The 16,886-nt window shown below is 43.4% G+C and overlaps 1 protein-coding gene across 1 annotated transcript; it reads right to left on the minus strand.

Annotated features, from left to right (window-relative positions):
* Positions 1-613: 613 nt before the first annotated feature.
* Positions 614-16,869, minus strand: CIAPIN1 (cytokine induced apoptosis inhibitor 1). The gene is made up of 10 exons (XM_061593777.1): positions 16,474-16,869; positions 12,592-12,653; positions 10,801-10,976; positions 9,565-9,717; positions 7,635-7,711; positions 7,178-7,346; positions 2,972-3,045; positions 1,985-2,100; positions 1,268-1,337; positions 614-814 (listed from the first exon to the last, which is right to left on the minus strand). The coding sequence occupies exons 3-10, from the start codon at positions 10,955-10,957 to the stop codon at positions 704-706; spliced, it is 927 nt and encodes a 308-aa protein (XP_061449761.1). The 5' UTR covers positions 10,958-10,976; positions 12,592-12,653; positions 16,474-16,869; the 3' UTR covers positions 614-703.
* Between the last annotated feature and the right edge of the window lie 17 nt (positions 16,870-16,886).

Genomic DNA, 16,886 nt, shown 5'->3' on the forward strand with positions numbered 1-16,886 from the left:
ATCACATAGAGCTAATGAGGCTTCAATTCTATGAAACCTCACCTGAATGCAAGCCCCAATGAATCCACTAGGACTTATTTCCACGTAAACATGCATAGGATTACACTGTAATTGGAGAGAGTATTCTTCAACAGAGAGAGCTGGAAACAAGATAGCTAGTTTCACAAGTTTAATTTCAGAAACTCATACATTTCAGTTGCACAAAAAACCAACACATCTATCCCTCTCCTCCCAACCTAAAATGTAATTCTGCTTTGTGGTACTACATTTGGCTGTTCTTGGTATGTAGGCTCAGTAAGACATGGCCGCACTTGAAGCTGCCTCGGAATTTCCAGGACAATGTGATGTCAATCGCCAGTATCGTCATTTTGTCTATAGGGCACACTAGGACGGCCAGCGCCTCAAAGGTAAGCCATACTCATTTTTTAAAACTGAGGTTCGCTAGTCTGTGTTTGTACACAGGACACCAGCGAACAGTGAAAATGAACCATCTACTCAAGACACTAGTGTAGAATGCACATTCTTCCTTTTAGCTTACAGCAGCCCATCTGTTTGACTTCTGTGGCCCCCAACATGTCCCCCCACCTTCCCCTTTACTGGAGAACTTCCCAGTGTGACAGTTGTGTCAGCAAAACAATGCAGAGCCTGAGAAGGCACAGAATAGCTGTGTGTGTCCCAAAAGGAGGCTTGGCACTGCCCTCTCTCAGGCATCCTGGAGGTTGTTCTCGTTCAGAAGGATCTTCTCTCCAGGTTTGAAGGCCGGCAGGCCGCGGTATGGGCAGCTGGCACAGCGGAATGCATCCCCCAGGTAACACTGCAGGAAGAAGAAAGGCCACATCAGTATCCTGCCCCAAAGGGTCACGCTCCACGATTTCTGTTAATTTTCCAAGGGAAAGTGCCAATCAGCTGCCTGGCAATAACTTCAAGCCCTGCTGGAATCGGCTACAGTCTGGAGTCGCTGATCAGGAAATCTAGAGTGTAGCTGATTGAAGCTGGGCTTGAATCTCTTGCATCGGCTGGGATCTTCCTTGGCAGTATCGCTTGACCTCAAGCCACACAGCAAAGGGAAGCTGGCCACCTGACATCACGGTGTGTTCATCATGGCGATGTCAGCTGGCTGAGAGGTGGGCTGCCTGCCAGGGTGGAAAGTAGCCTGTCAGAGATGGGGGAACCTAAGGATCTGGCCCATAGAACTGAAAAGGTGCCCTACCAGTTCTAGATAAATCCAGTATTTTAATTCAGCAGTTTAGTGAGTGCACATCCTTACGTTGCCACAAGCAGATTTTGGCTGCGAGTTCTTCTTCTCCTGCTCTAGCTCCTCAGCAAGACCGCAGGTGCTGCACAAGAAACAGGCTTTATAAATTTATTTGCTTAACAAAGTACTTATTATACAGCAGTTTGCAAGCAGGGGTAGGTGGATTATAAATCCTTATAGAGGACATATGGCTCTCTCGGCACGGACAAAACATGCTGTTTCTTATTTCTTTCAAATCTCATCTCCTGGCAGTGCTGCAGAACAGAGAGCATCTCAGCTGCCCACACTGTCCCAAGCAGGCCAGAACCCTGCTGATTTCTATGTGGACTTACTTCCAAGCTGATGTTCAAAAGCTTGCAACTCGCTCTGTATTTCCCAGCTGAATTTCCCTCTCTACCTCACCCTCTTTTTTGCTATCTTAATTCAGATGTGCAAATTGCATAACTGATCTCAAGCAATAAAGTTTAGAAAGTCTGTAAATTTAATGAAACAAAAAATATCTGTTGTTTCATCCCAAACCTACTAATTAATTAAAGCAATTTTTTTTTAAATAAAAGTTAAGAGCAACACCTAAGCCTCAAAGAACTGCGTGCAATTCAAGACAACTGTTTCCAGCATCCTGAATTTCTTTCATGTCATAAAAAATGTCACTTCGCTTGAGTAACAAGCTACCAGGTCTATAATTAAATCCATCTTGGGGCAAGAATGTTCACGGATTTTAGTACTCACCAGTTCTTACAGGCTTTCCTCTTTCCAGATTCTTTACAGGAAGGAGCTTTAAGGGAAGCTGGATCCGGCTTTTTCAAGTCCTCAGGGTCCAGAAGCTCATCTGAATCAAGAAGATCCTGAAAAGAAGTAAAAAAATAAGGACCCTGATCCATATGATACTAAGATGTTTGTGTCTCCATTAAGACCCTCCCCATTTCTGGAAGTTAGTTCCATGTATGTTGCTGCAGAGTCCTACAGATATTTCAGGACAAAGTAGCAGAAGTAATGCAACACCGATATAGCCATCAGAATACAGAGAAATAAATGAACTACAGATCCTCTGGGGGATTTTTTAAACTACAACAACATACGGATTTATTTATGTAACAACATTTATATACCATTTGAACATAAAGACCTCGAAGCGGTTTAAAAAAATTAAAATAATAAAACAGTTACAAACAAGTAATTAAAACATATAAAACAATTAAAACAGCTACTAACTAAAAAGATTAAAACAGATCAACATCTATGTGTCTGGAAAGGCTTGCCTAAACAGAAATGTTTTAAACAGGCGCCGACAGGAATACAGTGAAGGTGCCTGCCTGATGTCAATCAGCAGGGAGTTCCAAAGAGTAGGTGCTGCTACACTAAAATAACGATTTCTTACAAGTGCAGAAAAAGTATTACGTGACCTGTAACAATGCCTGTTCCACAGTGTAACGTGCTTGAGTGGGCACATATGCAGTAAGGTGGTCGCGCAAGAAAACTAGTCCCAAGCTGTTAAGGGCTTTATATACTAGTAGCAACACCGTGAACTTGGCCCAGTAACAAATCGACAACCAGCACAGACCTCGGTCAGCAATCTGGCTGCAGCATTCTGCACTAATTGAACTTTCTGGGTCAAGTGCAAGGGATGCATTGCAGTAACCCAGTCTTGAAATATAATCACAACATATAAAATATGGCCTTCTTCAGTTTGCGTTAGGGGATTATTTTCAGACTCACCATGTCCTCATCATTCATATCATTAGCAGAAAGAGTCCAGAGCTTTGCGGTAGTGGGATCCACAGCCGGCTTTTCTAAAGACAACAGAATAAGGAATTGTAGAGAACAGAACTACAGTGGTGACAGAGCACAAGTGTTTTACTCTTAAACATGCCTTTTGTATAATCTGTTTTTGTGACCTTTTAGCTAAATCTCTGGTAGAGAGACCTCAAGCATATTTTCAAAGTTAACTATGGGAAGCCTGCAGTAATGCATCCAACATAAGGCCTCCCCCTGATACTGATCTAAAAATCTTCAGCTGGCACACAACGTAGTGGTGTGACAATGAAAACACACCACACTGTGCTCCAGGGCTCTGAGAAGTTCCCTAAGATGCTACCATGATAAAACAGGGCTGTCACAGACCCATGAGGGCTATGGTGCCAGCCCATCCTTTGGACTCTTCACAGAATGAAGGCCAAGCCCAGATTCAGCACCTGACACCCTTGGGCAAATGCCAGGCCCCACGAGGCCCACAGCAGCCAACACAAGTCTCCTTTAAAACACCTCCAATTGCTGACTTCCGGGAAGGGTGACTTAGCCTGTGCCTGCTTTTGAGACGGGCTCCTGCCTCAAAAGAAGCTTATTCAGATATATCAGTCAGTTTTTTCTTTTTTTTTTGACTGATTAAACTTCTCCCGTGTAGGGAGAAACGAAGAGATTAACCTCAAAGCCTATTTTTGTTGGGACGACCAGATCTCATTAATTTATGGGACGAGGTCCAGCCGACGAAGGTGGGACGGATTTTCAACAGCAAGCTCTATCTGATAAAGCGAACGTTCACCTTATCTTCTAAGAGAGAACGCACTAACAGGCAAGCACCCTTCTTTCTATATTTTTCTTTTATTTGACTTAAATTGTTGCTGTTTAAAAGAGATTTGCCAGATTGATCGGTTTTTGACATCTCACTGGGGAGCCATAACTTCTCTCTGCTACGCACTAATTAATAGCTTATCTCTGTTTTTGTTGCAAAAAGCTGTCCTGGATTTGCATTCTAAAGATATACACAGAAGAGGGATTTCTATTCCAGATTTTTATTTTGAAGAATATTATATTGTCTGAGACTACTCTCTTTTTGGTCTATTTTTTTTTTGACGAATCTGTTTCCTGACGACTGCCATTAATTGTTTCGATCCTGGGAACTGCATTTTGTTTATTTAACTATGGAGAGATAAGGCTGTCTGCTCTGTTTATACTGTGATGTCACCAAGTTTGGAGTATTAACCCAATTGTTGCTGAAATAAGAAGTGGTTTTCCTATATTTTTCTTTTAAAATGGCAATTAAGAAAGTGGCTGAGAATCTGGAAATAACTATGTTTCAGAAAATAATGGATGAGATTGAGATAACGAAACAAAACCTGCGACAGGGTTGTAAGGAGCTGAAAATTGAATTGAGTAAAATGACGCAGGAGATTAAAGATATAGGGGTCCCTGTGAGAGAGGTGACCCTGGAAGGGGTCCCTGTGAGAGAGGAGACCCCGGAGATTGGAACAAACGTGGAACAGGAAAAAGATTTGGAGTCTATGGACTTTAGAAATAAAATCTATTGTTTGGAGACACAGGAGATTAAAGACATAGGGGTCCTTGTGAGAGAGGAGACCCTGGAGACTGGAACAGGGGTCCCTGTGAGAGAGGAGACCCTGGAGACTGGAACAGGGGTCCCTGTGAGAGAGGAGACCCCGGAGATTGGAACAAACGTGGAACAGGAAAAAGATTTGGAGTCTATGGACTTTAGAAATAAAATCTATTGTTTGGAACTCAATGTTATCTCTGAAGAAATTAATGAAGATTCTAGAGATAAAGTTATCAATGGCATGGATAATCTTCTGGACTGGAATGATGTGATGGAGCCCAATATAGAGAAAATCTACGGAATTAACTGCAGCCATGTGACAATGGAAAAACTTTCAAGAGATGACCCAGTGTATTTTGAAAAAAAGAACAGAGATATGATTTTACAGCAGCATTTCAGCAACCTATTCAGAATGGATGGCAAGAAAATATTTGGGATAGAGGTAATTCCCATCAGACTCTTACTATATGACTATGGCTTTGACAGCAAGATTATTATGGAATACTGATAATGGAAGATTGGATACCGAAATTACTGGACTTAACAAGACTACTGAAGATGGAAGATGGAAAATGGAACTAATAGGGATAATAGAATAATGGCTACTGAAATTACTGAACCTAACAGATTCTGATGTGATGGATTAATTGAAATGTTTATTTTTACTATGGTTATGACAATAAGATTATCATAATTAGTAATGAGATGGATTAATCGATATGCTTATCTGGAAAAAAAAAATTGATAGATATATTTCTTAAAGAATTGAAACCTCTCTTTGACTTTTTGTGGAAAGAATAAAGTAATGTTTATGAGATTTGATGATTAAGTAAGATAACTATTGGAGGAAAGTGATTTTATAATATGACTTAAGAGACAGGATTGTTATATATTATAGACTTATAACTGATCTGATCTTTGACAAATGGGAAGTCAATATTTTACTCTTTATTTTTTATTTTTTATTTTTATTTTTATTTTTATTTTTTGTTTGTTTGTTTAACTATTTTTGATTTTGTTTTTTGTCTTTGAATGTTCTATGATTTTGTCTTGTATGTTTTATGAAAATTTGAATAAAAATTATTGAAAAAAAAAAAAAAAACACCTCCAATTGCTCAGCATTTGTCCTCAGCCACCAGCACTATAAAGAGGCTACAGCCACTGCCATCATCTTCCTTCACTTGAATGCCGCTGGGCCCCGCCCGACATACGCTTGGGGGGCAGGCAGAGGTGTTGGAGAAAAGGAAGATGAGGGTGGGAGCAGCCATACCTATGTTGCTGTGCCCGGACAGCAATGGAAAAATGTCTGCCCACTCTGGGTGGGTGGTGACAGCGGAAGTGCGGGGCCAGTGTGGTGTAATGGTTAGAGTGTTGGACTAGGACCTGGGAGACCAGGGTTCAAGTCTCCATTCAGCCACAAAACTCACTGGGTGACCATGGGCCAGTCACTGCCTCTCAGGCTAGCCTATTTCACAGGGTTCGAATCTCCATTCAGCCACGAAACTCAGTGGGTGAACTCGGACCAATCACTGCCTCTCAGATGAACCTAGCTCACAGGGTAGGGATCAAATGAGGAGGGGGAGCACCATGTAAGCCACCTTGAGCTCCTTGGAGAAAAGGTGGAACATAAATGTATTAAATAACAACAATAATAAATGAGATGGGGAGCCCAGACTAGCAGAGGCAGCGCTGCTCCTCCTGATACTGGCCACTTCCTGCCACTTCTCCCATCCCTACCTGCTCTGAGTAGCACAGACAGTGGCTTGGAAAAGCTACTACCTGTGCGACCTTTTGGTTCCCCATTGCCTTGGGGGGGGGGGGCGGATGTATTTCCCAGTGTTTCATGGAGCACCAGGAAAGAAACAAAGAAAAAAGTAAATGTACTGTGGGGTCCAGAGTAGCTCATACCACATTGCCTGCCACCCACACACCTTCTCCACCATCGCCGACCAGAGTCTAGTAAGCCTGCAGGGGGAGGGAGACAAACCCATGGGGGACACCTTGCCCAGGTCCCCATAAACTTGGAGGTGGCCCTGATTAAGACTCCCTTCAAAACCCACCAATGCCAGCCATCTCTTGTACCCAGTGTAGCTCTTTACCAAGATACATACAAGATGCATGTTACTACTATATTCTACTCCCATTCAGAACCAATTCTACATCAAGAATTTATTTCCTGTACACTTGAATAGGCAGTGGTTTGCAGTGACAGAGGTAGTCAACTCTTAGGCTGCTTCTTAATCTAATGCTATCACCCAGAACATGTACAAGCAGAATAATATGAACAATAGCTAAAAACAGACTAAAAGCATTTTGGCATCTAAGTATCTGGCTAGGAAAAGAAAAATGTTTTTAGCAGGCACCAAAAAGAGAACACTGAAGGTGCCTATACACTACCTGATGTGTATCGGCAGGGAGTTCCAAAGTATCAGGCGATTTACGTGTGAAGGATTACGTGGCACTTGTAACAGTGCCAGTTCTGTACTGTTATAATGACTTCTGAATTGAGTGACTTTCAGATTCTATCGGCAAGTGAATGTCTTTCCCACAAGCACCCTGCAAAGAGGAGAGATTTGCATTCACCTCTCTCTTACCAGATGAAGCAGGTTTCTTGACAGAAGAAAGTTTGAGTTGACTTGAAGAGCCCACTTCAAAGTTGGGCTTCTTGCCTTCCATCTGAACAGAAAGTAATTCATTGCACTGCAAACTCAGGTGTTCCTGGACAGATTGGATTTGTTCAGAGGTTAAAGGTTCCTTCTGCAGCTAAAAAGCAAGGCAAAGCAAAGTATTAGCCTAGTGGTCAAATCCCTCCTGGCAGGGCCCCTGGAATTCCTGGAAGAAATGGCACATTGCCACTACTACCACTGTGATACCCACAGAAAACATTTTCCCCTTGTATAAATCTCATGTACGCAGACCCAAAGCAAGTATTTACAATGCTACTTTTGCTTGCTCTCTAGGTAAACGCAAAGACTTGTTCTTCCAAATATGTTGTGCATTTCCCCCCCCCCGTCCTTTTTTGGAATAAAGACTCAATATCCACATACATACCTCCTTTATTTCCACCAGCCCTGAAAGCGTCAAAGCTGCAGGTAGCTTGGTTATTGCCTTGAGTCTATTGTTATTACCTGGAAGGAGAAAACAGCATCCATTTGTAAAAGAGTGTGCTGTTCAGAACATGAACATCCCACAATAGAGAGGCAATGGAGCCTCATCTTTTGCTTAGCAACTTCCTAAATCACCTCAGGTCTGCCAGACATCGATTTAATTAACAAGGAAATACAGGTCCTCGCTAATATAAATTTGCTATTTCCAGCAAGCTCCTAGAAAACCGAATCCCAGAAGTCCTCTAGCTGATCTTAATTACCACAATGATTAGATCAATCACCAGTATGGATTTAATCAACCACATCTTGTTTTCTAGCATCTTATTTCATGGGAGCAGAATTAAGGATCCTTTCAAGAAACTACATGCCAGATGCACAAACCTCACACCCTTCACTGTCGGAGAGCAAAAAAATGGCTTGTCTACACTGCAGTTTGCACAAAGTCAGTTCATGGGACTTACATCACCTTGATATCTGACCAGCTGGACCAATTTTTAAATGAACACTCTCTCTCGCTTCCAACATCCAAACCCGGTGAGGCAGTACAGATGACAAACTGATGTCAATTCAAGAGTGGACAGAGATGAACAGATGAAACTTAATCAACTTAAAACAAAAAGTGCTATTGGTCGAGTTTCGACAATAAGGGAAAGGTTACATAGCCTGTTCTGGATAGGGCTGCACTCCTCTTGAAAGAGCAGGTACGCAATAGAGATGTGCACCTTGACTAGATGCTCTTCCTGGATATTCAGGCAGTGACAAGGAGTACCTTTTACCAGCTCTGGCTGATGCACTGTGGCCTTTTCTGGAGAAGACGGAGCTGGCCTCAGTTATCTAGGCCTGGTTACTTTCAGGCTCTCTGCTGTAAGGTTCTCTGCACAGGGCTGCCTTTAAAACAGTTGGCCCAAAACATGGAAGCCAGATTACTATCTGGCATCCAAAGATCTGAGCATATTACTTTGCTCTCATGTCACCTGCATTAGCTGTTTTTTATGTTAGTTTAAAATGCTGTTTCAGCCTTTAAAGCTGCAAACAACTTGGGGCCATGTTACCTTCAGGACAGTGAGCTCCCACATGAACCAGGCCACCAGTCAAGATTGGCATCAGAGGCCCAGCTTTTGTTCCCACCCTTGAGAGAAATTACACAGGTAGGTAGCCAAAGCAGTGTTTTTCAGTGGTAACACTGCGATTGTGAAGTACTAGTTCTGCTGAGACGCTTCTCATTTAGACGTTTTCTGTTTCAGTGTGCATTTAATGTGTGATTTTAGTCTTCAAATTTGCTGTTTTCTACTTTTAAATCTGACTGCTGTTTCTAAGTTTTGCTTTATTGCTATTTTGCATTGTGTCTCTTTTGTTATGATTATAATCTCAATTTTTGAGCCAATCTGTATTTAACAGGAAGAAAAACAAGATAGAAACTACTCAAATCTTGTGAATCAATTAAAAAGAGAGAGGAGGGACTTGCCAAATATGCAACCAACTTTTTGAACCAGATAGTGTAAGCATGGGTACCAAAAGAAAAGGCAACTGAGGGTACAACAAGAGGTCAGCTTCAGCAACACATTCCAACAGCATGAACTTCTGTCTGGACTTCCTCAGTTCAGACTTTATCAGACCACAAGTCAGTAAGTGTTTATAGCTTGTTAAGCTCAAGCAGGTATATTGGGATCCTCTCCAAAGGATACACAGCTTCCATTGATATTCAGTTACAGATGCTGGTTAAATCAGCACAAGCTCCGCACCGACCTTTTGGTATGCTCAGGATAGACAAGCTCTCAGCTATGGAAAGCTAAAATTCCACAAAATCCCTGCAACCCAGTTAATTTTTGACACCCCCAGTCTAGAGGCAAGAGAGAGAAAGGTCTCCTCCTTACCTGTTTCTCTTGTCACCACTTCCTTCAGGACGACACGGCCCCCTGGCTTGACTATCCGAGCTATTTCAGCCAGCACTTCTGCACTATGCACTGCTGAGCTGCCTGGTACCAGACCTGACAGAACCACATCAAAACTGGACTCCTTGTGGGATGCTAAAGAGATACAATGGAAAGAATACATGTTATCCATTTTGTAGCCTCCTTCTATAAATATGCATACTATCACAACTGATGGGGCTATACACTCTATGAATAACCAGTAGTGAAATCTTTCAGAATGGCTTTGAGAAAATACTGCCAAGAAGCAATACTGGAAAACTCTGCCACGGCTGTGGAGTCGGTACACCAAACCTTCGACTCCGACTCCTCTATTTTTCTACTGTCCGACTCCGACTCCACCCAAAATTGCTTCCAACTCCACAGCCCTGGAAAGGGCTGTAAGTGTAATTTTAAATTGGAAGCTCTCATAGGAGCATTTTTATCGCTGCCTGAATATGCGCTGATCTTGGCATCACAGCATTTGTCTTCATCTGGGTCCTGTGTCATACACTGACACACAAAATGCTTTCCATCTTGAGTTATGGTGAAATGCTCAACTACAGCTGACTTCATGGGAAGCTTCTTTGACATTTTGAATTTATATTTAAAAAAATGTGTCAAAATTTATTTTGAAGCCGGAGTCGGTACATTTCTACTGACTCCACCCAAAATTGCTTCCGACTCCAGAGCCCTGAACTCTACTGAATCAGTCAATGAACAGAACTTCCAGACTTCCTTTCCTTAAGCTTCTCTCAACCAAACTGTCTCAGAGCGGCAAACACAAGGCTGTACTGTGTTGTGCCAGCTGCCTCCCCACCCATGCATGCTGATGTCAGAATTGTGCAATGCAGGTAATTCAGGCATAGTAAAATCTCAGGTACAGTAAGCCAAGGGGATCATATGTTTTCACGGCCACAAGCTCTTCCCGTGTTGTACAGAATAATCCAATTGTTGTGCAGCACAAACAGCAAGACAGACAGGCAAATAGAGTGCAGTCACCACAGCCCTCCCTGTTTGCCAACTTCTCCACGCCACCAGAGCGGCAAGGGCAATTCCCAGGCTGTTAATGATGTAATGAGGAACTCTCCTGTCCCCTCCTCTACATAGGACACTCCACGATGTCTAACTTGTATCCATTCAACACTATGATGAGATCTTAGAACCAAACACAACAATGAATACTTTTTGAACACTTACATTGGAGCAGTTGGTTGATATTTTCCACAGATACATGACCCTCAACTCCAACAGCAGTCTGGACATTCTTCACAAGACTTTGGAGTGCCTCAGGGAGTGAATGGCTATCCCAAATCACTGCCACTTGCTGGCCCATGGAGATGCCATGATCTGCCATGTCTGAGATAATGCTAAGCCTGAAAGAAACAAAAAAAGTTTGACAAGAAATAAGGGTGGGAGAATGGGATCTCTTGTAGAGTTTATCTGGCTGTTAATATTAGAGCAATACTGACCAAGAGGACCAGTCAGCCAAACTTAAGAATTCCTTACAAAAGATGGTTTCAGTTTAGGAAACTCTGCTTCTAGGATCTCCAGTCAGCACACTTATTTTCAGTTACAGCACTGTAAATTTCTGATATACTTAGAACTAGAGAACACAGGACAGGACTGGGACATTTCTTTATTTTTATCTCAGCTGCACACATTTAAACCACAGATCTCTCAAAGACTCCACTCCCTCCCAAATGGTACAGATAAGATTTTTTAAACACCTTAAAGCTCAGCACTACCAATAATAAGATCTGTAGCAGCCAATAAGAACTGGGTGATCAGAAGTCTACAAGCAGCGGATAGCAAGTTGTGAGACCATGTCTGCACATCAGTTATGAAGGTCTTGTATTTCCATCAAGGCTCTCTCCTTTTTGCTGAAAGTAACTGGTCTCTGGTAAAGATTTCAGCCATAAGCCTCTCTTTAAACAAGATCCATCTCAAGGCTTACATTCTGCATCTCTACCTGTAGTCAGCTTCAAACTAACTATCCTCATATGCCATTATGATGTGGAAATTATGCTGCTCAGCTTGAAGAGCAAGAGTCCTTTGTGCGGACTGGGAGGGCCAAGTCTTTTTTAATCAGACCTTCAGTGTCTCCCCATCAGGCTCCTCCCTCAGCTGCCATCTATCTGCAGCCATTCCATCAAGGAAGAGCTGAGACTGCAGGGCCTTGCTATTGGCTCTGCTGAAAGACCAGGAACTTTTGGTTCCTCTTCTCCAAATCATTCCATTCTCACTGGTCGTTACAAGAACTTCATAACAAAGACCTGGACCCTGAACTTGCTTTTTTCCTCAGCCCTCCCAATCCCTTTTCTTTCTGTTTTGTTTCCTTCAGACAGTAAGTCCAAGGCCCTGCATTGTTTTGCAATTGACATTTAGAAGCCACTCTGTGTCGTAAGACCCAGAGAAAGGGGTGGAGCGGCGAAAACAAGAACTTTGAATAAATAGGACAACAATTCCAGTGAGGAGCCTACAAGTGCGCTGGACTCTGAAAGCTCTTGCACCATGGACAGTGACAGCTCCGCCCCATAGCTCCAGTTACCAGCGAGAAGGCACAGCCCGGTCAGGCAGTTACCTCTCCACCAAACGTTCACCCCCTTCCAACACCTGCTTTGCTGCTGCCACAGCACAGCCACCCTCCCTGGGGAGGATTTTACTGAGGCAGAGCAGCCACCTTCACTTCATACACGGAGGCTGTTGCGCCACCAAACACAACACGCCCCCCCAGCCCCTCTGCAGAGGAGCATTTGCGTGCGCATGTGTTCTCAACAGTGACACTCAGTTCTCGCAAGCAGGGTGCCTGCCCATCCTTACTTACACATGGTGAGAGGGTGTGACTAGTTGCTGCAACAACACCTTAATCCAGTGTAGTCATGCCTAGTTACTCCTAGTAATGATGCTGAATTCTGTGTAACCTGTATGCTGATTCATGAAGCGCTCTGAACTGAAACTTTCTATTAAATTTACTTTAAAAAAGCACACCTTGGAGTTTGTGTCTGGCTTCAGTGGGTTTGGGCAGGACACTCTGGAAACCTCTCTTAGGCCTGAAGAGTGGGATAAAAATGCTTTGAATAAACAAACAAGAATTATGTGTCAATTGTGATTACAAAGAAAGAAGTTGGAGATGAAATAAAAAGAAACTGTAAGAGGGAAATAAAAGTTTGCAGACTATTCTGTCTTAGTGTGGCAGCACTTTGGAACTCCCTGCCTATTGACATCAGACAGGCACCATTCCTGTATTCTTTTCAGCCCTTGCTTAAAATATTTTTGTCTAGGCAAGCCTGTCCAAAAAGACTGATATTGATTAGTTGTAATTTATTTTTAGTTTACTGCTGTTTAAATCCTTTAAAAATGTTTTAATTACCTATTTTACTGTTTACAAGAACCATTAAAATTACTAATAAATTGATTAGAGGCTTTTTATGATCAAGCAATATATATATTCTGTTACATAAAAATAAATAAATAAATACTTCATAATTACACGGGGCTGTGCACATAACAACCCAGGGACTGTAGAGCTGAAGGGAAGCACATTCTGACCTCATCCACTAGCCAGACGACCAAGTATGTTTGTGTACGTGCACACCCTTTTTAAAAATATTATTACAGTTGGTTATAAGATATCTTAAGAATCAATACAATAAAAATTCAATCAAAAGGATGTTTCGTTTTAATGTATCTTCAAGGCTGTTTTTAAGATGTTTTAGAGTGTTTTTAGTGTTTTGTTTGCTCCTTTGAGCTCCTTCTGGGAAGAAGGGTGGGATATAAATTTAACAAATAATAATAGATTTAGCTCATGCAAGTTGAGTGCCTGCCCCCCTCTTTTATTTGGCATGTCTTGAGGTGGGAGCTTTTTTGCAACAACTCTCAGTTGCTTCCACAGCCTAGTGCATCTGCTGGTGTTCTGCATCCTGATTCATGCTTAGTAGGTTTGGATGCTATGTTCCTGTGCTAACCTCTATGCAAAACCCAGTCTTCATGTCCCGAGTCTGCTTCTCTGGTTGGGAGCCAGGACACCCTGTTTGATTACTTCCTCACATCTGTTGCCAGAACTCCTTTTTCTCCCAGCCAGGCTCCCAAACCAGAAGGGAGCCAGACTGGGGAAAAAGTGTCTAAAAATGTGGCGTGTGGGAAGGTAAGATGGAAGAAGGAGAAGCATTCATTCCGTCTCACCCTTGTGTTGTCTATACAAATAAATGCGGCTGCTGCCTCCGCATTAAGTTCTTAGTTTTAAGCTTCAGACACTGGAGGGAGCCCCTCTGCCATCTCTTGCTAGCTCTTTCTGTCCAAAAGTTTGCTGGCAATAATTGAAGGGGAGTTTGCTGACAATCATTCACAAGCCTTACTTTGACACTTGTTTTGATTTTTTAAAAATTGTCCACACCAATTATGAAGAGGTACTGTAACAATGTCACATCTGCAATTTAAGGTAGAAGGCAACATTCCAAAATACTGTGAACATGTTAACAAACCCAGAGGACAGTGGGCTTCCAAAAGGCAATTCACGGGAACAATATGTTACCAGCAAGTTAGTATATGAAGGGTGATCTCACAATTTGTAAAAATAATGTTTCTGAAGGTGTTGCTCAGAAGGGTTACCAACCAATTAAGGAAGCTGTCTCCTTGTCAGCCAACCCCTTGTATAACTTCACAAAATGAAGGCCAAACAATACACTGGAGTAAGCGTAGGGGCCTTGAAACTGTACTGTGCATTAACCAAATGACAATCGGATGCACAAGTACCAAAAGGAGAATCCAAATAGAAAAAATGCATAGCTTGTATGTACCAGTTTCAGATGTATGTACAGTAGGGCCCCGCTTATACAATGGGTTCCGTTCCGGACCCCTGCCGTAAAGCGGAAAACGCTGTAAAGTGGAACCCCATTGACTTTAATGGGCTGCGTTGTGCGAAAATGGTGCAAAACGTCGCAAAAGGGGGAAAAAACCCTTTAAAATGGAAAACGAAATCCGCCGTATCAGCGGAACACCTTTAAGAGGAATGCCGTAAAGCGGGCCCCTACTGTATGCTTCACACATCTTCCCAGCATTACCTGCACTTTCTACACTACATAGCTCTCTTTAACAAAAGGTGAGGGTGAGGAGCTCTGTTCCTTGGAGGCTGGCTACCATGTACAAGGGTTCTAATGAAGAAATGGGGGAGAATGATGCTCGTTTGAGAAATGAAAGCAGGTTTCTGGAGATGTTCCATGGAAGCAGTTTTATGGGTTTGAAGAGACATTTTTGTCCCATGTTATACATATATGAAATCTAATGAAGGGATATCTCGTAGCCCTCCCCCCCTTTATCTCGTAGCACAACCTGGAACACAGTATTTGAAGAGAAGTGCCTTCTGTTTATATGCTTTAAGGCCAACTGTGGAAGCCCTGCTCTGAGAAGTGCCTCTCTGTGGTTAGGGTGGCAGCTGTGATGAGCAGAGCCTTCTCTGTGGAACTCCTGGCTGCAGAAGGCTCACCAGACCAGCTTGCTGACCATCTTTCATAGACAAGTAAAGACTCTTTCCAAAAAGTTACACAGGCCAAGGAAGCTGCTCTTTTCAGATGGCTATTTCATTTTGTGAATTTTCTGTTTTGGGCTATGTGACAAAGCTATGATTCAGCAAACTGAATCTTACCCGCCATAAGCTCACTAGGTGATTTTAGGCAAGCAACTCTCTTTTCGTTCCCCTCCTGCAGTATAGAGATAATAGAAGTGGCCTACTTTATAGGGTTGTTGTAACATTTCCAAGATAATGCACATAAAGTACTTTAAGCACCACAAAATGCTACATAAATATGAAGTACTGTATTTCAAGGTATGTTTTACTGCACTGCCCTTCAACTTGTGGGTCAGCATCCACTGCTGGGTCACAGCCTGGCTGATGGTGGGTCACAGCCTGGCTGATGGTGGGTCACAGCCTGGCTGATGGTGGGTCACAGCCTGGCTGATGGTGGGTCACAGCCTGGCTGATGGTGGGTCACAGCAGCAGCACAACCATCATACAAATATTAAGAAGCCCCCCCGATTGCATGGATGGACTATAAGTGGGTCCTCAGTTCGAAGAAATTGAGGAGACTTAATAAGTAAGAAAGAAAGAAAGAAAGAAAGAAAGAAAGAAAGAAAGAAAGAAAGAAAGAAAAGGCAGGGCATGAGCATGGCTCAGCTAAGTAATAATTTTCACGTTGGGGAAGTTGCAATTAAATCCAAGAACTAGGTGAAAAAAGAAGACGCCAAGAAACTGAAGGCAGCTCTCTGATGAAATGCCGATGCTGGGTATCTCTCAAGGTCCTCGAGGGGTCAGCAGTAATTAAAGAGCCAAAGTAGCACAAGTGATAAAATGTTGGATTAAGAACAGGAAGACCAGGGTTCAAATCCCGGCTCAGCCATGAACCTCACTGGGTAACCTTACCACCATTTCTCAACCTCACCTGCCTCACAGGGCTGTCGCGAGGATTAAAGGGGTAGGAGGGGCAGGTTAGAGCCATGCACGCCACCTTGGAGGGAAAAAAAGGGGATATAAATGTAAACAATAAACAAGCGCATATACAGAAAGGAAGAGGCAACACTGCAGGGAGCTCCCTGCTCTTTCCCCACAGACCCTTCTCCAAGGGAAGGGTCGAGAAGAGGCCGCGAAGAAAGGGGCGCAATTCTTCTTCTTCTTCCCCCTGGTCCAAACAGCGAAGGGCCGGAGTGACGCCGCCAGCCGCCCAGATGCCAGGAGAGATGGGCGCCCTCAGCGCAAGTTGTGTAGGCAACTAGGGGGGAAAACCAGCCCAGAGACGACCCAAGGAGGGCGAAGAAGACCCCACCCTGCTTCAAGAACCCGCTCCAGCCTCCCCCTCCAGGCGGTATCCCCTCACGTACCAGCTCTCCTGGTTTCCTTTCAGGAGCCCCAACGCAGCCGTCGCCGTCGCCGTCTCCTCCTCCTCAGTCACTCCGGCCAGGCCTTTCCCGAGTCGTCTTAAGCAGCCAGTTCCAGCCACCGCTCGTGCCCCTTTCAAAGATGGCGGCGAGCTTTACGGTCCTATCGACTGTTGCCCGCACCAAAGATGGAGGCCAAGGCGAGATCATTTGTGAGCCTTAGAGATAGGGAAAAATAGAGAAGACGAACACAGTCCCGAGGGAAAGAAAAGCACTTGGAAGCCGCTTTTAGTCAAGGCAGGAATGGGAAACCTGTAACTGTCCAAATGGTGCTGGCCTACAGCTCTTCGCATCCCCGACCATTGGCTATATACTTTGTGGGGCTGATGGGAGTTTGAGTCCAACTATCTTTGCTG

This window comes from Rhineura floridana, chromosome 13 (genome assembly GCF_030035675.1).
Source record: "Rhineura floridana isolate rRhiFlo1 chromosome 13, rRhiFlo1.hap2, whole genome shotgun sequence".
Lineage (NCBI taxonomy): Eukaryota > Metazoa > Chordata > Lepidosauria > Squamata > Rhineuridae > Rhineura > Rhineura floridana.